The sequence below is a fragment of the Benincasa hispida genome, chromosome 2 (genome assembly GCF_027475165.1).
Source record: "Benincasa hispida cultivar pf3 chromosome 2, pf3_genome.v1.1, whole genome shotgun sequence".
NCBI classification, from domain to species: Eukaryota; Viridiplantae; Streptophyta; class Magnoliopsida; order Cucurbitales; family Cucurbitaceae; genus Benincasa; species Benincasa hispida.
Window position 1 is genome coordinate 3,705,152 of NC_143479.1, and position 25,524 is coordinate 3,730,675.

At 32.3% G+C, this 25,524-nt stretch overlaps 1 protein-coding gene across 1 annotated transcript; it reads left to right on the top strand.

Annotated features, from left to right (window-relative positions):
- The first annotated feature begins 5,924 nt into the window (after positions 1–5,924).
- LOC120071448 (small ribosomal subunit protein RACK1) lies at positions 5,925–7,953 on the top strand. Its single transcript, XM_039023741.2, has 2 exons — positions 5,925–7,029; positions 7,673–7,953. Exons 1-2 carry the CDS (start codon positions 6,148–6,150, stop codon positions 7,772–7,774), a joined length of 984 nt encoding a protein of 327 aa, XP_038879669.1. The 5' UTR covers positions 5,925–6,147; the 3' UTR covers positions 7,775–7,953.
- The last annotated feature ends 17,571 nt before the right edge of the window (positions 7,954–25,524 follow it).

The following is a 25,524-nucleotide window of genomic DNA, read 5'->3' on the forward strand; positions in this document are numbered from 1 at the left end:
CTATACCCCACATGTTGAGCCCCTAAGCAACCCCGAAAGAATTCTACCGCCACCCCTGCCACCCTGTCATACACCGTCTGGCGAGTCCCCCCAGCATCCACCACCGTAAATAAACCACTGCAGCTGCGATGAGAACAAACACAACGATGAAAAAAAACTGTGTTCATATCACATAACTTCAGCCACCTGACCCTGGCCTTCTGCTGGAGTGACGCCTCCTCTAATCTCGCCACTAACTAGAACATCTCAGTGGCCCGAGCCGCCTCCGCACACACCGACTCTGAATAAGGATTCCTTTCTACTGCAGCCTGAGTAGCCTCTATAACCTGATAGTATCAAGAAAACCCTATGCTTCCGCCCAATGAGAAAAATAACGGAACGTAGGAGGCAGTCTATTCCTCGTCTCCCCTATAGAAACCAGAAGAGGGCTATGATCAGAAATCCCCCACTGACCAACCCTAACCTCCGAATATAGAAAAGCTACCTTCCACGCCTCATTGGACAAGCATCGATCCAAGCGTCGCAAGATACCATTCCTCTGAAGTTTACTAGTCCAGGTAAACCAGTTACCTGTCACACCCAACTCAACCAGATCCGCCTCTAATAACACCTCATCAAACTCCTCCATCTCCCTCAAGCTAGAGCAACCACCAAAATCTTTCGAACTACTACGAATAGCATTAAAATCCCCCAAAACAACTCCAAGAAGCTGCCACGAGGCACACACATCAATCAACTGAGAGCACAAGTTCCTCCTCTCGCTGACGTGATTAGAGGCATACACCGCACCAATATGTACCCTAGCACTAGTACAATATCCACTAAAATTCCAGAAATGAATTGATCCCCACTGACATCAATGGAAAATCATAGACACTCTTCCACCACATCACCCAAATCCTCCCAACTCCCTACACACTATAGCTACACATACAACTCCAGGCATCACCAAACCTACCCATCACCATACCAAAATTTTCACGACAAACCCTCGTCTCAAGCAAACAATAGAAAGTAACAGAGGAGGAAGCTAGAAAGTCTGCCACCACCCTACACTTGACAGGGTCATTCAATCCCCCTAACATTCCAGGAACACCAAATCATGAATCTTGCAAGAGATCACACCTACCACTTTCCACTGGGCCTTTGCCCAAACTCCCAAACATCCCATCCATAACAAACAACGGATCAGGATCTGCCCGTACTAGAGCCAATGCCAACGAGTCTCACCCCCTTATCATACAAAACATCAAACTGATTACGATCATCCACATGCTTTACAAACTCTGTAATTCCAGGAGACCCATAAACTACTCTACTCTTCAAGGGTGCCGTACCTCGTGACCCACTCCCACCCCTATGCCCTACACTTTCTCTATCACGCCTACGTCGACTAACCATAGTAAATTATTCAACCCTCTCCATGCCTTTAATCTCATCCACTAGGCTATCTTCCCTCACACCCATACCCAAGTCCTGCCCCTTCCTCACACTCTCAATTCCCCCATTATCCTCTAAACACCCCTCATTGAATGCCACAATACATAACTCCCGACCCTTCTCTACACCCTGTTGCTCACACACTGCCCCAGTATGCCCAAAAAAACCACAACAAGAACACCTACGAGGTTTCCACTTATACACTATTGGAATAATAAACTCCTGACCCCGCATTCTAACAGTGACTGAAGGGGACATTAACGAATCACCATCCACCTAAACACAAATCCTCGCATACGATAACCGTCACCGCTCTCTTGTTGCAACATCAAAAGAGACAGGTTTACTCACGACACTAGCTAACACTACTAAACCCCTATCCGTCCACAACTCAAGTGGATCACGCTCCAGTTTAATCCAAATAGGAATAGAATCAAACACAAATGTTTCAGGATCAATACCTGGAGACCACTATCGTAATAAGATGGGCTTGCCACCCAAGTGCCACGGACCATTCTCCAGCACCCAATCCAATGACTCTACCTTCTGAAAATTAAAGATAATCATATCGTTATCCAACAAGGTAATAGTTGGCATCTCTACACGTCCCCAAATTCTCTAAATAAGATGAAAAATAATAGAATATGAGAGTTTGGCATCCACAAACTGACCGACTAGAGATTTCTCCCATACATAGACACCCTCACCAATAATCTTCTCACAAGGTTCAACAATAACTTTATCATTTTCAACCAATGGGGGAATGAACTCCAAATTACCCCTCAACTTAGACCAAAAACGGCTGCCCACGACTTCCCCCTTTCACGCTGGATCCAGAACACCAGAACCACACCCCTCCTCAATCGAACCACCTTTGGACCAAACCCCCTAGCTACACTGGTTTTAGGAATTGACTCCTCCTACTCACGAAGAACCTGAATGTCCACCGATCTACCCTCACTTTCACAAAGCCCAACCCGCGACTCCTCACTGTCTGACTTCTGCACCCCCCCTTAAGCCTCTCAACTCTGACCCCGCACCACGCGGCCCACCCACCAAAGCTCCCACGCCTATCGACCCCTTCCCCAACACCCCCTGCACCATTCCACTTCCTTCACTCAGCCTCAGCCCACTCCTAACAGGCCCGCTTATTCCAGCTCCTTCAAGGCCCACCTCAACACCCCTCACAACCCGGTTTTCATTCGGGCCCCCAACACCCTCCAGGCTCCCAGACACCCCCTTCACTTCCTACCCATCAACTAACCCAATACCCAGCCCACCCAATTCAACCCTCACAACCCGAATTTTCCTCTTCAACCCAACGCTCCCCATACCAGACCCTTCACCTTCCTCAGAGTGACTGTCAGACAACCCAAAATCCTCCACCTCCAAAGAATGAGCACCCAATCCCAAATCGTTCTCCAGTCTAAGAAGACGAAAGGGTTGACGAGCAACTCTCCCTCTATTCTTCTCCTTCAGACTTAGAGGCGATCGCTTACGCACCATCATCACCAACTTTCACCGTATTAAACCCACACCTCAATAAGATCATCACCGTCTGCGAACCAACAGAACCTAGCCTCACCAGTCGATCGCGAGCACCTCCACCAGTTAATAAGCCGCGAACGAAACCCGTACAGACGTGAAACCAGGAACCACCCGTATAGACGCAGCTTCGAACGCAGAAAAACAATCCACGGCCGTCCATCAGTCCCCCAGTCCACCAGACACAAACGAAACCCGTATAGACGCGAAACCAGTCCACCAGTCCACGGCCGTCGAACACAGCTCCACCCAAACAGACGTGAAACCAGGAACCTCATAGACGCGAAAACTAGGAATCCACCCATACAGACTCAGTCGACGACGGCGACACGTAGAAACCAAACGTAGCCCACCCGAACATCCACCAGGAATCCAGTACGCGAAACGATGAAACCAGGATGCGAAACCAAGAACGTTGAAACCAGGAATCCATGATGGCGTAGAGAACCCTAGGCGGTGGCTCATCCTCCTCATTCTTTCCTTTTTTTCCCTTTTTTTAATCAGTAATCAATGTTTTTATAATTATTTTTAAAGGTATGTAATTTTATTGTATTAATGGGTAAAGAATAAAATGTCAAGACTTAAATTGGGAGGGTGGAACAAAACAAATATACAAATAACAATTACTGAAATGATACAAATTGGAATTACAAAATTAATATTTGGACAAAATCGTCCTAAAATGATTCTTCACGTGAGCCCATTTTTAAAATAGTAGGATTATTCAAATGTTGGCACCCCATTATGAAACTTCAAGGATCAAATTGACATCTATATAAAACCTCAGGGATCTAAAACGTATTTTATCTGAAAAAAACGAGCTCTTTCATTTGATTAAAAAAATATCTTTGTTATTTTAAAAGTTTGCTAGTTCTCCTCCATTCAATTAATTCCATATTTTCATAGTTGTTAAACCATTTTGTTTCGTCCTTGTCCTAGATTGCTCCCAGCGATTGAGCACCTATTCTTGAGTATATAATTATGAGTGGTTTAGCATGGGAGGCCTTCATCGATGAGCATATGATTGGTAGCTTCATCGTAAGGCACATGTTAAAGCTCTTTGATCCATTGCATGTCTTGGTGTGGGAAGACAACATCAATTACTCGGGAGCCATTTCTCAGTCAAGGTTAAGGCATCAGTTGTTTGAAGTGTGGATCGAGTACAGGAAAATAGGCGAGCAATCATTCGTCCTTCTCGACTCGAGTTCACTTGTCACTATACCCCTCTTTCCTTTGGTTTGTAGTTTTTCAAATACACCTAGGAAAATGAACTCCACCTTGACCACCTTTAACAAAATCACGAGACTATACAATACAAGGTTGTTTTCTGCAAGAATCTATCTTCATGAGAATTTGAATTAAGTCGAGTTATGTACGAGTCGTCTACTCAATGCAAGACACTTTTTTCAATCCATATGCCTTTAACCCCCATGCTCAGTCGTGCTCAACTTAGGGAGTCATCTTCCTCATTAGGTGATTGTCTATACGTTGGTTAGGCTCTACCCATAAAACCACCAATAACTCCACCCATAAACCCACCAATAACAAATTTCTATCCATGGTTAAATTTCATAATTTAACTTTATCAATCAATAATCTATATCTATAGTATATAAAAAAGTTTATTATATGACACAAACTTTTTGGATCCGTTTTATCATTTTCTCACTATTATATATTTATATATAGATATGTATGTCATACATACATATACAACGGTGGATTTACAAAGAGGCCCTCAACTTCAAGTTCTATATATTATTATATACTTATGCTCCTCAACTAAAACATATATATTGGCTCATTAGCATTTATGCTATTACGTGTGCCCCTCGGGTTCTGTTTCTTAAAAACAAAGAAAAGGAAAAAAAAAAGAAAAAGAAAAAAAATTTCTAAGGGAAATTCTTATAAATAAAAAAATTTAAAAAATATTTATATTTTATAACAGAAAGTTGTTGCTTGTACTTTTAAAAGTTTTTACTATAAAAATAAATATTTTTAAATTTTTTTATATTAAAAAAAATCTCATATTTTATTTGGGTGAATAAATTTAGATATATTATTATTCTGTAATTAATATTATCTAACATCAATATTAAACCAATGTATTTAATGTTGTATCATTATATTTTTGCTAATATACTTGGTGGATGATTTTATAGTTGCTAATATACTTAGTGGATAATTTTATAGTGATTTTTGTTAGAAAACATAATATATATAGGTTGTTTTTATGCATAGCAAAATGACTCATTACTAATATAACAAAATATAAAAAAACCAATCGATTGGAAAAGTTATATATATATTTTTTATTATATTTGAAAATATTTTAAGTGATTTTACCCTTTAAAACAATTTTGTATATAAACAACTTTCTAACCATAGTAGTAAATAAGAGAACATCTCTTAATAAAGAGTTTAGAGATCATAATTTCAATCCAAGGTAGTCGCCTACCAAAAACCAATATCCCACGTATTTCCTTAGTAACAAATTATTATTATTATTATTATTATTATTATTTGAAGATTTAATAATAAATACATTTTTTAAAATTTTTGTTCAGATTAAACTTCGAAATTTGGAAGAATAATGAAATCATGGCAATTAAAATAAAAAAAAGATGGTTTTATTAAGATGATTATCACAAAATTTTTAGAAAGAATATTACCAAATATTTTAATTTATATATTCTTTTATCATACATTTTAAATTTAATTAAAAATAGTTAATATGAAATAAATATTTTTTCTCACCCATTTCTTAAATGTTTTTTCATGACTTCTTGAAAAAACATCTCTTATTCATAAATTAAAATTTATTATTAAACACTAAAAATTAAGAACTAAAAATGGCCCCAAAAATAAATATGCATGGACGTACTAAAAAAAAAAAGGACATATTATATCATCACATGACATATTTTTTAGTTTGGAAAACATATCAATGCTGAACTAAAATATAAAAGAAAAAAAGAAAGCTTTTTGGTTTTCACAAGGCCCAAACGGTTCCTAGGGTTCTCCAAATTACAACCGGTCTACTTCAAAACCCTAATTTGCTCCCTATATATACCATCTCTTCTTCCTCGCTTCCTTCTCTATCGCTCACAACTTTACATTCTTTACACAGCCAAAGGCGTAGAACCACAGCAGAGCTCAAAAATGGCGGAAGGGCTTGTTCTGCGAGGCACAATGAGGGCTCACACCGACATGGTGACGGCCATCGCTACTCCCATCGACAATTCTGATATGATTGTCACCTCCTCCCGTGACAAATCCATCATCTTATGGCGTCTCACCAAGGAAGAGAAAACCTACGGTGTTCCTCAACGAAGGCTCAATGGTCACTCCCACTTTGTTCAAGATGTTGTCCTCTCATCCGACGGTCAGTTCGCCCTATCTGGTTCCTGGGACGGCGAGCTCCGCCTCTGGGACCTCGCTACTGGCGTTACATCCCGTCGATTCGTCGGACATTCCAAAGATGTTCTCTCCGTCGCCTTCTCCATCGACAATCGCCAGATCGTCTCCGCCTCTCGTGACCGAACGATCAAGCTATGGAACACTCTCGGTGAGTGCAAGTACACAATCCAGGACGGCGACGCTCATTCTGACTGGGTTAGCTGTGTTAGATTTAGCCCTAACACCCTCCAGCCAACTATTGTTTCGGCGTCTTGGGACAAGACCGTGAAAGTCTGGAACTTGACCAATTGCAAGTTGAGAGTTACTCTCGCTGGTCACGCTGGTTATGTTAACACGGTGGCTGTTTCGCCGGATGGGTCTCTGTGCGCTAGCGGAGGGAAAGACGGAGTGATTTTGCTGTGGGATTTGGCTGAGGGTAAGAGACTTTATTCCTTGGATGCCGGATCGATTATTCATGCTCTTTGTTTCAGCCCCAACAGGTACTGGCTCTGTGCTGCAACTGAGAGCAGTATTAAGATCTGGGATTTGGAGAGCAAAAGCATTGTGGAGGATTTGAAAGTCGATTTAAAAACCGAGGCGGAGAAAACTGATGACACCCATGCTGCGACTGCCAACAAGATTAAGGTATATTTGTTTTTCCCTGTTCATATTGTACTTGACTCATTCTTCAATTCTATCAAATTTGAGGCATTCCAATTGTTCTATGCAAATTTGAGGCATTTCAATTGTTTTTCTATGTTCGTTGATGATTGATCGATTTATTCTGGTGCCTGCGAATACTAATCACATTGTCTTAGTAGTATACCATGTTATTAACATTCAACTTGATTATTCTGAAGTATGAAATGTCGTATAATTGGTGTAGTTTCACAATGTTTTCAGAGCTTAATCACGATTCTAACTATAGAGTCACTTACATATGATAGTTGTCCCAATTTTCTTATTGTTTATATATTACCCATTTGAAGTGCATCCGGAATAGATTAGTGATTTTGTCTATATTTCTATCTGGAAATGTCTTGGGATTATGTTTATGCCTCATAATGAAGTGAAACTTGCACATTTCGAAGTCACATGCCGTTCTTTAGTCAAATTTTATGCAAAAATTTAGATATTGGTATGCATGATTCGCAGGGGAAATCTTCCTTTTTGATGACTGGTTGTCAATTTTTATACAAGCAAACCTCAATTTTTGAACTCGTGCTTCCTTTTGATGAATTTATTCGTTCGTCTATAACTGATTCAAAGTTTTTTGTTGGATTTGCAGGTTATTTACTGCACAAGTTTGAGCTGGAGCGCAGATGGGAGCACATTGTTTGGTGGCTACACAGATGGAGTCGTTAGAGTTTGGGGAATTGGTCGTTATTAGAAGAAATATCCATCATGATTATTTGCAGACGCACTTTTTTGTTTCTATTTTGAGAAGAAACTTGTTAAACCTTAATCCTTACAAGTATCAGTGTTTAGAATTTTCTTTAGGGTTTTGCTGGGAGTGATGATGAATCATTTGGTTTTTAATTTAATGTTGAAGATTACTTTTGAGGTCAACAATGTTTTGTCTTTGAGATATGCCAAAATTCAGAGGTTTAAAGTTTCTGATATTTTCTTTAAGAGAGGGTATCATAGTTGCATGCTTCTATAAAGGCTTCGATGTGATGCTGCTGCCACATATAAGCTAACTTATGCATCATCTAAAATTAATCTATGGTGAATGAATGATGTTTTGCAAAGAATCTCTATTGGCATTTGTAGCAAAAGCCATGAAGTAATTTCGGGCCGTAGTTAATGTCTGCTCCTATGCGACAAGGTGATTAAATTCATATTAATGTTGTATTGAAATCAGACTGCGAAACAAAGACTTCCATGTATATTTGTTTCAAGGTTCCCCCCACCCCCCTTAGATGCGTGAATTTTAAAAGACTGAGTGTAAATGGACTTTCTTTTCTCTTTCATCTGTTACTGTGTTACTGTTGATTTGTGATTTTCCCCCTGTTGATTCTGTATTCCACGCAATATCAAGTTGTTTAGATTAATAATTTTCTCCCACTAACTCATGAGTATTGTTATTTTGCCGTCAACCCTAGTACATGTTCCACAATGCTACCAGCAATTGTTTCATTAGAAATCCTCTTTTTCTCGGCCAGATCCCTCCACCATTGCGAACTCCAGTTAGATTTAGGTATGATACACTTCTAAATTTCGGAATCCGGGGACCTCATGGTTCAGTCAAGAGCTGGGAAGAAGAGTGCCTCGAGGCTGATTTTCCTATCCCGTGTCCGGTTTTATAACTTTATTTCATGGTATTTACATGAGAGTCAATTGTTAGAAATGAATAAGGGGCATTGAATACATATGATGAGCTTATATTTTTTGGGTTTAGAAAAGTGCGGATTTTTCAAAAAGAAAATCTTATGATAATCATGCGTAGAATATTAAAGGGTAGTATTATGTTCAAGCAAATTTCAATAAATTGTGATTGGTTCTATTTTCACTCTTTTTTTGATGTATTGCAATGGATTCAGCAAAATTCGATAATTAAACTAGTGCTTGATTGGATAGAATAGTATATGGAAGACATGTACCAAGCAAGGTGGACAATAGGTGGGAGAAATGGAGGTTTGGGCTCAAGGATTTGGTGTTGCTCATATTTTACAAGAGATGCTTACTTATAAATCTAATCTGATCAATATTAGAGCTTGGCAAGAAGTACTTGGTACTACTATAATTAGAGGAACAATTCCTAAACTTGAGGATACTCCAGAATCTTTTTTTGAGAATTACAAACTTTGGCTTTGGAATAGAATCATTTCTTGTATCTAAAAAGAACTTCCAGATTAATAGGAAGGAAACTTAATCAAAATCAAGGCATAGAGGAACTACATTAATCCATTCTAAACTTGGATGAAATAAAGAAATACCATCTCCCAATTGGGTCTCAACTATTAGTAAAGCAGTCATACTTTACTTAAAACAAAACTTGGTTAAGTGGTTCTTTCTAAAAGGCGTGAATGCAAATAAAAAACATCTCCTAGATGAGCTTCAATAAATATTTTACGAGTATTTATAAAAGAATATTTAAGATATCTGTAAATATTTAATATTGATATTAAACTTATCAATTTACGGATATATCGATGAATATTTTAATCAATGGTTTCACGGTTGTGTTGTATACCACTAATAGTGTTGTCTTTCATTTTATGTTGGGCTCTGGATGTGTCAAATAGAGGGATCAAGGAGGTCAGTTAGACTTGGACTTGTCAGACTGTGGGTCAATGGGCCTTCGGCCTTAGTTCAATTTACAACAAGTACAATATGGAGGTTTGTTAACACTAAAGTTTCATAAAAATCAATTCGACATACCTAAATTTTAGAGGCTTATTAGATAAATTAAAGAATTTAACGACTTATCGAACACGAATAATTAAATTAAACATGTAATCTAACCCCTAAGCAACAATTTCTTTCATAAATACACTTGAAAATATTGCAATTAAGAAATAAAATCAGACTAATGTTCTGAACAAGTTTAAAATACTCCATTGAAAATGAAGTACTTGGGTAAGAATGCCCTACTAAAATGTAGAAAACGACAAAACTAAACTGGACACATAAAAAAGAACACACCAATTTGTAACGAGAAAAAAAAAAAAGGAAAATATGATCATTACCTTTCTCAGAAAATAAATAAATAAATAAGATTAACTCATCAAAATTTGTTGGCTGTGGATTGAGAAAAACTTAGTTGCAGCTATGTTATGTGCAACCCAAGTTGCATCTAACGGGAAATGTGATAATTTTATTTTATTTTTTAAAATTATTATTATTATTATTATTATTATTTGTGCGGTAAAGAGGAGGGGAGCACATGAGCACCTAATTATTGTTTTGAAAATAATGGTAAAAGCCCACTTTATTAAACTAATTGAAGAGTATTTATAGCAGTACCAACTCGGTAACAAACTCAACGACAAGAAACAACTTTCTAAGTATATTAACTAATTCTCCCCCTCAAGATGGACTATGAAGATTACAAATTCCCATCTTGTACATGAACTCCTGAATAGTGGATGATGGAAGAGTCTTACTATACATATCATCAGCTAATTGATGAGAAGACCGAGCATAAATAAGTTTCAACTGTCCTTGTTGAATCTTGCCACAAAAAAAGTGACAATCGATTTCTATGTGTTTGGTTCTTTCATGAAATGCGGGATTAGAAACGATGAAAATAGTAGCTTGGTTATCATAATAAATGGTAGCTAGAGCTTGAAAAGGAATTTCTAAATCAGCAAGAAGATGAATCTGTCGAGATTGATACCTAAATTTCATGGGTCATGTAGTTTGTAATTGTAATATACAAACATTTTACTCATTTAATAAAATATGAGATGTTTTATTCAATATTTAGTAGCATTAACCCACAAACCAATAAACTAATATTCAAAGTTAACATATGTAGCGTAAACATGTATGTAGAGACATAGTTGGATCATGTTCAAGTGATAACCTAAATGGTTTGTGGTAGATGGATAAAACTTGGTACCTTATCCTGGTGACACTATGAATACGACCTACGACCCACTTTGTAGAAGTTGCAATTATTGTAAAGTGCTACAAATGATTAGACATGTGAGTAGGGGTGTTCTATACAAAGGAGTTTGTATAAGACTGGACCACAAAATGACTAGTTTTATTATATAATATCGTTAATAATAGAGATTTTCATTTCACCAGGATGACCATAAGTGACATGACCTAAATTAGTGAGTTGTGAACTTATGTTTATGCAGGCGATCCTTTGATTTGTATGAGTGAGAATGGTCAAATAACTCAATAAGCCTACCATTGTTGGGATTTGTCCGATTAGGGGAACACAGCTACACAATATGGAATTTATAATACAAGGTTGAATTTGTAATTTCCCAGTCTCACTACTGTCGTTTCCAAATAATTCATCAACTTCATCAATGTCAATATCTCCATCATTTCCAGGTTCAAGAATAACTAAATCTTCAGGACGCATCGACATATTTATTATGATTTTTTCAATTGTTATAGTTGACAAAAAAAAAAAAATGTTAATATGTCAACTCAACAAAATTCAATTTGTTCAACATATATAATCTAAATATTATACATTTAAATAAGCCCAAATCTAAGATTCATAAACTATAGCCTAAATCTAAGATTCATAAAATATACATTTAAATTAGCCCAAATCAAATATTCATAAACTATACATTTAAATAACCCAAATCTAATATTCATAAACTATACATTCAAATAGCCCAAATCTAAGATTCATAAACTATACATTTAAATCAATCTAAATCTAAGATCCATAAACTATACATTTAAATCAGTCCAAATCTAAGATCCATAAACTATACCTTTCAGCCCAAATAAAATCAAAATAATATATCCATGAACCAATCTTCATTTTTATTTCTACATTCAACCTACAAATACATAATCGTCGAATGAATTAATCATAAAAAAAATAGCCCAACAAATAGACAAATATATACATATATTTCTAGATTCAACCCAACAAATAAATCATGGATCCATAGCCTAAATGCAAATAAAACGATATATATATATATATATATATATGAAGATTATATATTGGAAAACAACGTAGGGAAAGAATTTTACCACGAAAGCGTTCGAACGATTTTGGACGGACGAACAAATGGAGGAGAATTTCGGACGAACAAATGGAGGCAAAATGATATGTTTGGATGCACAAGATGGAAGCAAACGAAGAAAGATTTCAGATGATTTTGGAGGGAGAAGACGAAACAAAAAGTGGATGGAGGAAAAGGCAGAAGTGTTCGGATAAGAAAGAAGAAGAGGCGCGACGTGATTTATGGAGGAGGAAGTCGTGTACCGGGTACATGACGTTATACGATTACCTCAACCAACGCTGCATGACTGTCATGGTAGACTGCGCGTGCCAGATCAACAGGAACTCGTGTACCTGGTACACGATTTAAAAACCTATTTTTTACAATACTTTCACTCTTACCCTATATTTGTCATTATATATTAAAAAAAATTATTTTAAAAAAATTTCAAGAAAGAGCAACTTAAGCTCCACCTACATTCATTCTCTCCCTTTCTTTACATGCACAAAAACATAATATATATATATATATATATATATATATATATATATATATATTAAGTTCAATGGTAACATGCCAATTTTTTGTCAAGTTCATTCAAAGAAAGAGCACCCAATTATACAGAGGCTGCACAATAGGGTGCACCCAAGTTTTTTACTTTCAATAACTTTGATGCACCTAAGTCCATTATTCCCATTGCTCTACATGGACAAGAAAAAACAAAATTTTAATATCTTTTGAAAAAAATACAAAGCTACACAATGGAAAGATGTAGCTAAGTTTTTTCTTTTAGAAAGTGTAATATTAGGTTCCACGTCCATACTTCCCATATCCAAAGAGGAATGTAGAGATAGGAAAGATCGACACACAGATATACGTGATTCACTATGTTAGCTAATATTATTTGAGAGAATGTTTTTCAGAAATTACATAAAAAAACGGTGTCTCCAGGGTTAGAGAGTTTATATTGCGTACTACTCTAAATCCTAGGGTCATAAACGTAAATAACTGCAAATAGACCTGTACTTGATTGTTCGAAACACCGACAAACAGATTTAAGGCATTTCAACATTTACATACAATAAAAAATAAACAATAATTTTTTTTTTAAAAAAAAAATCTCTCATACTAGCTTTAAATAATCGATTAATTTTTGGTTTGTGGTGGGTTTGTGAATTGGGCTTCGACCCTCATTTGAACTTGGATATTTGTAATAGAGGGTAAAATAAGGGAAAATATCTAAAAATATATCACATATTTAAAATATTTGCAAATATATAAGTGTTAGACTAATCAACTTTTGAATTTTTCTAATTTCCAATTTCGCCCTCCTTTATCTTATCTTGTTGCATACCTTCTTCTTTCTTTTTTTATCTTTTTAATTTTTTTTTTCTTTTCTTCGGTTTTTGCTTCTTTCCTTTTTCTATATTTTTTATTTTCTTTCCTTTCTTTCCTTCTTTGGTTTTTCTTCTTCTTTTTTTTTTCTTAATTTTTAATTTTCTTTTCTTTCTGCAGTTTTTTTTTCTTCTTCCCTTTCTTTCTTTCTTTCTTTTTTTTTTTAAATTTTATTTTCTTTCCTTTTTTTTTTTTAAAAAAAAAAAAATTTCTTTCATTTCTTCAAATTTTGTTTTTTTTTTTAAAAAAAATTTATTTCTTTTTTTTTCAGTTTTTGCTTCTTCTCTTTCTTTTTTTTTTTCTTTTTAAATTTTCTTTCCTTTATCTATTTCTGCTTCTTCCTTTTTTTTCATAAGAACTATAAGGCTGAGTTTCATCAGAAATATGAGGCTGAGTTTCATCAGAAATATGAGGCTGAGTTTCATACTCAAAACTTGAAAGTACTTTATTCATAAGCGACTTAACACCAACAAGCCAATCATCAAGTTTGATTATTATAACGAAATAATAAATATAAATAGCAAATGAAAGTCTATCAGTGATACCCACTAATATTTCTATCATTGATAGCTTAATCTTTGATGATTTTTTCACAGTTAATAGCCACTTATAGAAGTCTGTTATCGTTAGCCAACTTAGTGAATTTAACTAATAAAGTTGAATCTTGAACTAAAGTGTAAGTGGAATACCTATAATTCATCACTAATAACATGTTTATCAGTGATAGAAGTTTTCATAATTATTTGATGGTAAAAAAGAATGACGGAAGTTATCTCTAATAGCATGTTATTAATGATAATGCCTATCATCGATAACTACAATATAAGTGATATCAATGATATAGGTGATAGAACTTAGGTGATATCAATGATATAAAAGTCAATTTCATTTAATGAAAGTCTATCATTGATAGTCACTGCTAAAAGCTATGGGGGATAGCCACTAATTGAAGCTATCAGTGATATTCGTATATCAGTGATATGACTTAAGTATATATTAATAAAATGAATGATATTTAATGATATTGGTGATATGACTTATGTAAATATTAGAAATAGTCACTGATAGACCTCTTATTGTTAGACTTCTATTACTTATAATTTTAAATGTTAATCTTTGAAAGATGATAGTTTCCTTTAAAAAGTTGATAACTACTTATAAAATTCTATCCTTGATATCTACTCATAGCCTTAGGTGTTAATATTTCAAGTTTAATTCCAATTGATCAAATGTATCAATGATAGTCATTAAAAACTTATAGTAAATTAAAATGGGATATTTCAAGTGTTTCTATTTTAAGGTTGTATTAATATTTCTCAAATTGAAAGTCATCACTGATAGCAATTGATAATAGCTATCAATGCTAGTTTTCTATTTGAGAAAATCGAAAGAAGAAGCACAAAATGGTGGGTTGCGTGTGGGTTTTTTGGTCATTTACCTATATAGCTATCGTTGATAGCTGTTATCAGTGATAGCTGGCGCTAATTTTGTAATATATCCCTAATATGTTTATTCTTTTTTTATATCTTTATTATTTTGAGTCTGATTGCAACCAACCCTTTGAACTTGCTTCTCGAAGTTTGTGTCTTTAGGCCCACTTCCTGAAAATTAGAAAATTAAAATAATGGAAAAATATCTTTTTGGTCTAAAGTTTCTTGATACAATTTTCATTTGTTCTATAAATTTTGGAATATTACACTTTTAGTTCTTGAGTCTTGATTTTGATTTTAATCTAGTCATAGGTTACAAAATGTTACAATTTTATCTTGAAATTTGAGTTTTATTTTAATTTGGTCTTTAAATTTCAAGATTTACACTTTCAGTCTCGATTTTTTAATTAAATACTTACTTTTTAGTCTTTAGTATTAATTTTTTTAAAATCATTATGAAGTAAATTTTTAAAATTAATTATAATATAGTAAAAATTAATTCATTAGAATTCTTTTTAACTAATCAATAAACATTAACACTTAAAATTAAAAGTAAGTATTTAGTAAAAATTTGAAATTAAAATGTAAATCTTGAAATCTAAGAACCAAATTGAATCAAAATTCAAAATACTGCACATGATATACTTTCAATAGAATCTAGCGGTTGAGCTTAGTTGAATGTAAATACCAATATATGGCAGAAATATGATTTGAGATGAAAAACTATAGACAACTCTCTCCTAAAAATACTAACAGCTACTGAAAATATGAAATTCTTTTAGATAGCTTCCATTATCATAATTTTTCTTTCAATCATTTTCCATAATTTCTCTCATTTTAAAACTACAGCAATTTGCTAAACAAAGAGCTTGGTTTACTTAAAAGATGTCTTTTTTTTTTTTTTTTTTTTTTCCTGAAAAGATATTATAATTAAAGTGTAGGGTGAAGGAATCGAATCTTAAACCTCGAGGTCGATAGTATAAATACTATGCTACGCTCTTGTTGGCTTTTACTCAAAGATGTTGTAAAAAGCTGTAATTGGGGCATAAATTGTGATACCTAAATTTTGGGTTTGAGACCAAATTTGGGCTTCCTCAAGATTTGGGAGAGAAGCCCAAACTTTGGCCCAATTTTAGATTAAATATAAACTTGCTAAATTATGAATTTAACTTATTTTTAGTTTCTTTACAAAAAAAAAAAAAAAAAAAAAAAAAAAAAATCTTGTTTCAAGTTTCTGACCCTAAATTTCTAGAATGGTAAGAGTGTAGATATAAATAAAAGGCTGAAATTTAAAATTTGTCCCTTGTACAAAATCATGTGTATATAGTTTTTATTGAAGGCCCCATTTTTTATTCTTAAGATGAATAAAATTGTCTTTTTTTTTAAAAAAAAAATTATTATGGTGTTGTTGGGTAACCATTTGGTTTTTGATTTTTTGTTTTTGAAAATTAAGCTTATAGACGTTACTTCCATTTTCAAATTTTTTTCTTTGTTACCTATTTTTTACGAATGATTTTACAAAACCAAGCCAAATTTTAAAAACTAACCAGAAGAGTTTTTAAAATTTTGTTTTTGGTTTTAGAATTTGGTTAAGAATTCAAGTATTACATTTAAGAAAATTGTAAATCATGGTAAAAAATTGAGAGAAAATAAACTTAATTTTCAAAAACTATAAAACAAAAAAAAAAAAAAAAATAGTTACCAAATGAGATCTAAAGTATAATAGTTCGACATGTTTAGGTTGAGTTAAAAATAACCCTCAAACTTTGAAATAGTTTTTTTTAAAAAAATTAAATGAAATTTATTTATTTTTTTTAACCACAACTCAAGTCACCTCCTTCTCGAGGTTGGGTGCCTTTATATTGGATTCTATAAGTTTGGATGAAAGGATTAATAAAGTATATGATATTCTATATTGTATGATAATATTCATTATTTTATAATTTTCTTACCCAAGTTTTCATTCTTAATTAATACGACAAAACTGAATATTGACCTCCAAATAAATAGTTTGTTTCCATGATTGGATGGTTTTAAATATCAATTCAAATGCAATAGGTGGTTCCGTGCATTTAAATGAATTTGTCCAAAGTGCCAAAGTTGCTATCAACTTTGAAAATGAATAATCAATAATGGTGCCATGTGGGTCTCAGTATATATATATATATACTTTCAAAATAAGAAAAATAGAAAAAAAATTATAATTCTCTTTTTCCTTTTAGTGATCTTTCACTATAGTGGAAATGGTTCAGTTCAATTCGATTTGGTGGTCAAACTGAATCGAACAAAAAATTTTAAAATTTCTATACGTGAAACCGAACCAATTTATTGGTTCAAATCGAATCGAACCGAACCACATATATGGTTCGATTTGGTTTTAAATTCCATTTCCGTATTTTTAAAAATATGTATATATTCTTTTAAAAATTAAAAAGCGATTCGGTTCGTTTTTTTTAAAAAAATTCGGTTGTATTCTTTTTGTAAAACATATATATATAAAAGTTAAAAACGGTTGAATTCGGTTTTCGAAATTAAAACCGTATTAATTCAGTTTCAAAATTTCTTTAAACCAGATTGAACCGCATTTTTAAGTTTGATCAAGTTTTCGATTTAGTTTTGAGAAACGGTTCGGTTTTTGTAGTTTGAATGGTGGCCCCTACCTCTCATCATCATTTATAATTGATAGGGCACAATTATTTACCATTGTTTTAACACAATAAGAATGAGAAGATTCAAACTACAGATTTTTGAACTACGCTCGCTTTGATATAATTTAAAACATTTACATAGTTTTTCTCCTTTTACTGTTGTACCCAAAAAAAAAAAAAAAAAAAAACCCCTTTCTTATAGACATATTGAAGAATTGTCTATACACATAAAATCAAAATTATTGACACAGTCTTTTCTTAACATCCAGGTAAAAAAGAGAATCTTTTGTGGATAAGAAATCAGATGGTAAAGACTTTTTATTTTTCTTTATAAATAAAAATGAGTGTTACCAAAAAAGATGTTGGTGTCTATATGTATCATAAAGTCTTTGACAAAAATACTTTAGGTAAGAGTACAACCATAAAAGGATCATTTACCCTTTTATTTAAAGCATGTGTTGTATATGACGTGTATAATTAGCTCTCTTATGATTTATGAGGCTTATTAAGTTTAATGTATTTATCTTACCTTATTTTATTGAGAAGAGTACTTATCTTATTGAATTAAATAATGTTACATACTATTTTGAAGTATGATGTTATTTATTTATCGTGTGGATAATTTTTTTCATAATATAATTTTATTATATATTTGTGATATTACTTTGGAAGACTTTTGTAGTTGGGAAGATCTTTTAAATTTGACGAGAGATCTCATTAAGGGCAATATGAAGAAGAAAAATAAGTGGTGGATTGGGAAGGCAAAGAGGTGGTTTTGACTTTGGAAGGTAATTAATAGAATGGGCCATGGTGTTCCATGTTACACCCAATTATCAAGAGTCTAGGTCAACTTTGGTGTGTACATCGGTATTGCCTTTAATTTTATTTGGTATAAACAGTAAAATTTCTAAGCCATAGGCTCATAAATGTGAGAAAAGAAATAAATTTATTGAAACTAAATCCTATTTTAGCGTTAGATTTTGGTAAAATATTAGAAAAATAATGGTTCAAAACGTTTGATGGACTCCAAACACTATAAAAAAAAAAAAAAAGGTTATGACTTTGATTTCAATTCGTCTCAATTTAAAGCACTTAATTTGGTTTTCTAGTTCGGTTGTATGAGTGGATAATACTTTGAAAGAGTGCCCTTGTTATTGGAAACAGAAAGAAATTTTTATGTGATTGTAATAATTTTTCATATAGTAAAATTTCTAGTTTATAGTTCTTTTCTCCCATTCGGAATTTTACCACATTAATTTTTGTGTTCTTAGTATTTATTATTATTATTATTATTATTATTTTTGCATATACCTGTAATAGAAGGGAGAGGATTTTGCCAACGTTTAATTCATTCTTTGTTTACCAAATGAAATCTTATTTTAATCTCTGTGTTTTTAATTTTTGTCTATTTTTCTTTATTTTTGAAACGTAAAGTTTGAATTTGATAACCTATAGTTTAAAGTTTTATTATTTTGGCTACTATAATTTCATCAAAGGGTTCATTTTGATTGAAGTGTCTATAAGAAAAGATTAAGCGGAAGCTTATAAATGTACTTTTAAATTAGCATACATGAAATCATTTATAATTACATAGAAGATTTAAGATATGATTGTTACCATTTTTTCATCATGGACCTTAAAATTGTTTTTGTTCTTTCAAAACGTAAATTTGGTAACCTATATCTTTAAATTTTATTTATTTGGGTCATTATACATATACTTGGATCAAAATGTTCATTTTTTTTTTTAAATGAATGTTTAAGACCTCGTTTGGTAATCATTGGATTTTTTTTTTTTTTTTTTTTGAAATTTAAGTTGATTTCATCCATATTTATAACAATGATTTGCATCTCTTCTAAGTACAATAGTTGAGTTCTTAACCAAATTCCAAAAACAAAAATAACTTTTTAAAAGCTACTCCTTTTAGTTCTCAAATTTTGGCTTGGTTTTTTAAACAATTGCTAAAAAGTAGATAACAAAAGAAGAAATTTGGAAGTAGAAGTAATATCTATAAGCTTAATTTTTAAAAACAAAAAACAAAATAGTTACCAAATATGATCTAAACTTTTCATTTTTTTAAAAAAATTATTTTGAATAGCATTGTTTTATTTTCAAAAGGATAAAAGTTATGTTTGAATTTTACAACTAAAAAAAAGTTTTAAATAAAAAATTTAAAATTAAAAAGGTCAAACAAAAATACAATTTAATTAAACCAATATAACTTTTATCCTTAATAGTTGACTTTTTTTTTTATTTTTCATCGTGCAAAAGATTTAATTTCATTAGGGGATTGAACTGTAGACCTCAAAGAAAATCAAATCAATTATGTTTGAGCTAAGTTCACTTTAGCAAAATATATCGAATTTAAATGACTTGATACATTTTACCAAATTTTGAATTAATTATACCCAAATTTTTTAGTATATTACAATTTAACATTCTATAATTAGAAAAGAGTGCATGCACAAACCTTCTTTTAATATTTGAATTATTATAAATATTATGATAATAGATGTTCTTTCTTAATATCCATTGACCATGTGTTATGCCTCCATTTTCCAAAGTGTTGTGCATGTGTCTCAATGTTACACATTATTAGTGTTCATATAATTCACCTCCTACTTGCCAAAATGACTATAAATAATGATATTTGGTGGGTTTTGGAAAACACATATTGGACAAATTCCATGAAAATTGGATAAAGTAGAGAATTTAGAGAAATTTCTTATTTTATATTTTGCTAATTTAATTAATTTATATATATATATATCATGTTTAATTTATTTTATTATCATATTATATTATATTCATTTAATATTATATTTTATTGGTATTCGTTTTTTCGTTGCGTTTCTCAAGTTCACAACACGTTATTAGCACGAGCTCCTATTGTTTTCCCCGCTAAAGATAGGTTCTAAAAGTATGTCAGTTTTCCCCTCTTCGTTATAATTAATAAATTTAATGTTATTTTGCATTAATATCTATAAAAATTCTAATATAAATATAATATTTTGTAATAGTGTTACTATGGAAATATCATAACATTAGAATTTGTAGCGTTTTATATTAATGGTAATAATTATTCGTCATTAGTGCTTGATGTCAAAATACACTTGGATGCCAAAAAAATGTGATCATCAGAAAATAATTTTTCTTCCTAAAGCTTGTCGTAAATGGATGTACTTGATGCTCCAAAATTTTAAATCAATAGGTTAAAGAAGACATTTTCTACATGTCTCGAATACACTCCTGCAACAACAATATTGAGAAAAAGGTTTTAAACAATATTCTAAATCAATTTCTTATCTTCTCGTGGCCAAACAAAATAACGAGTTATTGATAAAAAATCATGAATCTCGACCAACTGAAACAACATCATTCCCTGAAGTGAATGCTGTGAATTTTAATAATAATTGTGGTCGAGGTCATGGTTGTGTCCGTGGCAGAAGAAGAAATAATTATTATTTTCGTGGTGGTCGTTTTAATCATTCAAATTTCAAAAGAATCACACAAAACTATGATCACAAAAAAAAAAAAAAAATCCACAAAATAAGAGTTCAAAAGTGTTAAAAATAAATGCTTCTGATGCGGAATGACTGGACAAAAATGTAGAAGCAAATTTTGCATACCAGGATAATGATATATTTGACCAATCCCATATGACAAATTTAGATGTGACAGACTTCTTTAAATCTCCTGAAGAGAAAGTCGGCAGAATTGATAGAACATTAAGTGTTTTCTTTTGACTTTGAAAATATCTAAACTTGTTTTTTTTATTCATCTCCATGTTTTATTTTCTTCTTAGTAGATGTTAACATTTCTATATTTCAAATATTTTTTTCTTATTGTAATTTTTTTCTTTTAATGAAGAAACCTGGATCATTTTCATATGTTGGGTGACTAAAAAATGAGTTAAGAAGATTTATGTCTGGCAGACAGTGCAATTACACACACAATACTTACAAGTAAAAAATAATTTTCAAAACTGGCAATGCTGGAAGCAAAAGTCAATACAATATCAGGTTCTGCAAATCTAATTGAAGGGATTGGAAAAGCAAAATATTATTTTATCTAGAGGAACAACATTTACAATTGACAATGCATTGTTCTCTAGTCAATTAAAGAGAAATCTACTTAGTTCTAAAGATATATGTTGCAATAGTTATCATACTGAGTCTGATAGAAAGACTAATATGGAGTATCTTTATATCATATCTACTGTCTCATATGAAAAACGTATATTGAAAGAGTTATCTTCTAGATTATATTATACTCATATACGAGTAATTGAAACATATGAAAAAATAAACCTGAAGTTCATGAATCCAGACATATTTATAATTTGGCATGACCAATTGGGTTATCCAGGATCTATAATGATGAGAAGAATTATTGAGATTTCAAATGGACATCCATTGAAGAGCCAAAAGATTCTTTAATCCAATGAATTAACATGTGATGCTTGCTCTCAAGGCAAATTAATCATTAGACCATCACTAGTCAAAGTGGGGATTAAATCACCTGCGTTTTTAGAACAAATTCATGATGATATATATGGATTTATTAACCTACTAAGTGGGTCATTTAGATATTTTATGGTATTAATAGACGCATCCAGCAAATGGTTACATGTGTGCTTATTATCCAGTCGAAATCTTGCATTTGCAAGATTACTTACACAAATAATTAAGTTAAGAGTACAATTTTCTGATTATACAATTAAAACCATTCGTCTTGATAATGCTGGTGAATTTACATCCCAAGCTTTTGATAATTATTGTATGTCAATTGGGATATGTGTTGAATATCTTGTAGTTCATGTTCATACACAAAATGGTTTAGCAGAATCTTTTATAAAACGTTTGCAGTTAATTGCTAGACCATTGCTTATGAGAGCTAAGCTTCCTACATTTGTATGAAGACATGTTATTTCGCATGCAATGTCACTTGTACACATTAGGCCATTTATCATAAGTACTCACCATTACAATTAGCTTATGGCTATGAGCCAAATATTTCCCATATGAGAATTTTTGGATGTGTAGTATATGTTCAAATTGCTCCACCACAACGTACTAAGATGGGTCATCAAAGGAAGTTAGGAATATATATTAGATATGATTCCCCACCAATTATTAAATATTTTGAACCCGTAATGGGCGATTTATTTACTGCACGGTTTGCTGATTGTCATTTTAATGAGACAAAATTTCCAATGTTAAGGGGAAGAAGTTAAGAAGTTAAAAAAAGAATTACATGGAATACATCGTTATTGTCTCATTTAGATTCCCGTAAGAATCAATGTGAACCTAAAATTCAGAAGATAATTCATTTGCAAACTATAGCAAATCAGCTACCAGATGCATTTATAGAGGTAAAGAAAGTAACTAAATCACATATATCAACTTCAAATATCCCATTGAAAATTGATATTTCAACACAGCAACTTGTCATTAATGAGTTTGGAACACGCCATAAGCATGGTATACCAGTGGGTTCCAAAGATAAAAATCATTGAAAAAGAAAAATAATTAATAGTAAAAAAGGGCTTGGTTGAGGATGTAAATATCCATGAAGAAATATTTGACATGACTAGTGAGCAAAGTGAAATACCTAAAGATAATAATGAGATTTCCATAAACTATGTCATGACAGAAAAAAGATGGAACCGAACTCATCTAATTATTGACAATATTTTTGCGTATAATATTGCTCTTGATATTATATCTAAAAATGAGGATTCCGAACCAAAATATGTTAAACAATGTTGACATAGAAAAGATTGACTTCAGTGGAAAGAATCAATCGAGGCTAAACTAAACTCACTGTCAAAATTTCAGTTTTTAGACTAGTAGTCTAAACACCAAAAGGTGTCAAACTTGTGGGATATAAATGAGTATTTGTGAGGAAAAGAAATGAAAATAATATGGTCATACAATATAAAGCAGGACTAGTTGCACAAGATTTCTCACAAGGACCTAGTATTGATTATGAAGAGACGTATTCTCCAGTGGTGGATGCAAATTGAAGGACTCGTGAGGTCACCTGCGGAAGCGGGGATTGTTTCCAATTTTCAAAATCACAAAATTAAGATACAGAGAACATAAATTATGCATTATAAACAGAATTTTACAACATACTTTTTAGAAAAGGAAGAAGGGTTAGAAATTAAATACCCTTGAAGCCAAAATCTTCACGAAATCCCTTCCAATTGATCATGAACTCTCCAATTCTCCTTGAACCAAAAACAAAAGTCCAAGATGGCCCCCCACCAAAAGGTAATCCTCTGTATTCTTCTTTGGTAGAGAATCAAAAAGTAGGTGTGGGCTTTATTTGTTTTTAAGAGAGAGAAAAATTTCCCTAGAAGAATTACGGTGGGAGATCAAAATCACACAGACTGTCTGTGTTCTCTCGTGAGGAAGATGATGAATACATAAAAAAAAAAAAAAAATCCCAGATTTTTCTACGATTATGAGTAATTAAGAGAAATAAAGGCCAGAGAGTTGCCTTGATTTAAATTTAAATATATATATATATATATATATATATATACACGTATGATAACTACCTTATCATATAGTATATATTAAAATATATGTTATATAAAAAATAATATATAACCTATAGTTTTTACATTGTATAAAATACAATATAACCTATAGTTTGAATTTGCTCAATCAATCGTGATATTTAATATAAATCACATTTATACTAAATTTAATTACATGAATCCAATTCATATAATTAGTATTTGAATCATATTCAAATATTTAATTCCTCTCAAAATAAACTTTATATTATAATGTAAAAAATACATTATATTAATCATATCACAAATAATTAATTTAAATTAATTATATCATATATAATTAATACCCTCAATTAATTTGAAGAATTCAAACTAATCCAAAATTAATTAGCAATAATCCTAGTTGAGCTACAGAGGGGACCTTATGGACATGTTGATTGAAGGTCCAATAGTACTTGAATAATTAATTAAACTCTTTTAATGAAATTACTTAACATCTATTAACTACCAGTCACTCCACTAAAGACCAACAGTTGCACTTTTCGCACTACAAATATATTTCTGTGTCCATTGGATATAATCAGACAATAATGTGATGACCCTTCACAAATTGCTCATAAGTACAGCTAGGCCAAAATTACCGTTTTGCCCCTATAGTTACATCTAATTCCTTAAGTACTACTGATCTCTCTAAATAACAATAAATCATAGTCCAACTATGACCAAACCCCCCTCGGGTCAAGAGAGGGTGTGATGCCGACATTAGGAAAAAAGTGAATTCGTTATGTTCCCAACCCTCTAATAAGACGAATCCCCAAAATGGTAGACATATTGAGTTAGTGATCTCGCCACTCTCATCTATGCAAATCAAAGGACCGCCTTCATAGGCTGGAGTTCACAACTCACTCAGGACACAGGTCATGTCACCTATGGTCATCTTGGTGAAATGTAGGTCTCTATTATTAATGGCTTTATATAATGAGACTATTCATTTTGTGGTCTGATCTTATACAAACCCTTTTGTATAGAACACCCCGCTTACATGTCTCTACATAAATGATCAGGATCAAATCATTTGTAGAATTTTACAGCAATTGTAACATCTATAAAGTGGGTTGTATTCATAGTGACACTAGGATAAGGTACCCAACTTTATCATCTACTACAGACCATTTAGGTTATCACTTAAACATGATCCACATGTACGTCTCTACATACATGTTTAAGCTATAGAAGATAACATTAGATGTTATTTTATTGGTTTTATGGGTTAGAGCTACTAAATATTGAAAAATAAATAAATTATTTATACAATACAATTACAAACTACAGGACCCACGAGATTTTGGGCATCAACCCCAACATTACACTAAGATATTTAATTGGTCTGACTGTGTATGAAAATCTGGACATGCATCTTGATCTCTTGATAATGATATTTAAATGAGAAACCTAGAAGGATTTAAGGTACTTGAAACGTATAA

Coding starts and splice junctions, on each gene's coding strand:
- LOC120071448 (XM_039023741.2), top strand. CDS start 6,148: ATGGCGGAAGGGCTTGTTCTGCGAGGCACAATGAGGGCTCACACCGAC. Junction 7,030..7,672: donor CGACTGCCAACAAGATTAAG/GTATATTTGTTT, acceptor TTGGATTTGCAG/GTTATTTACTGCACAAGTTT.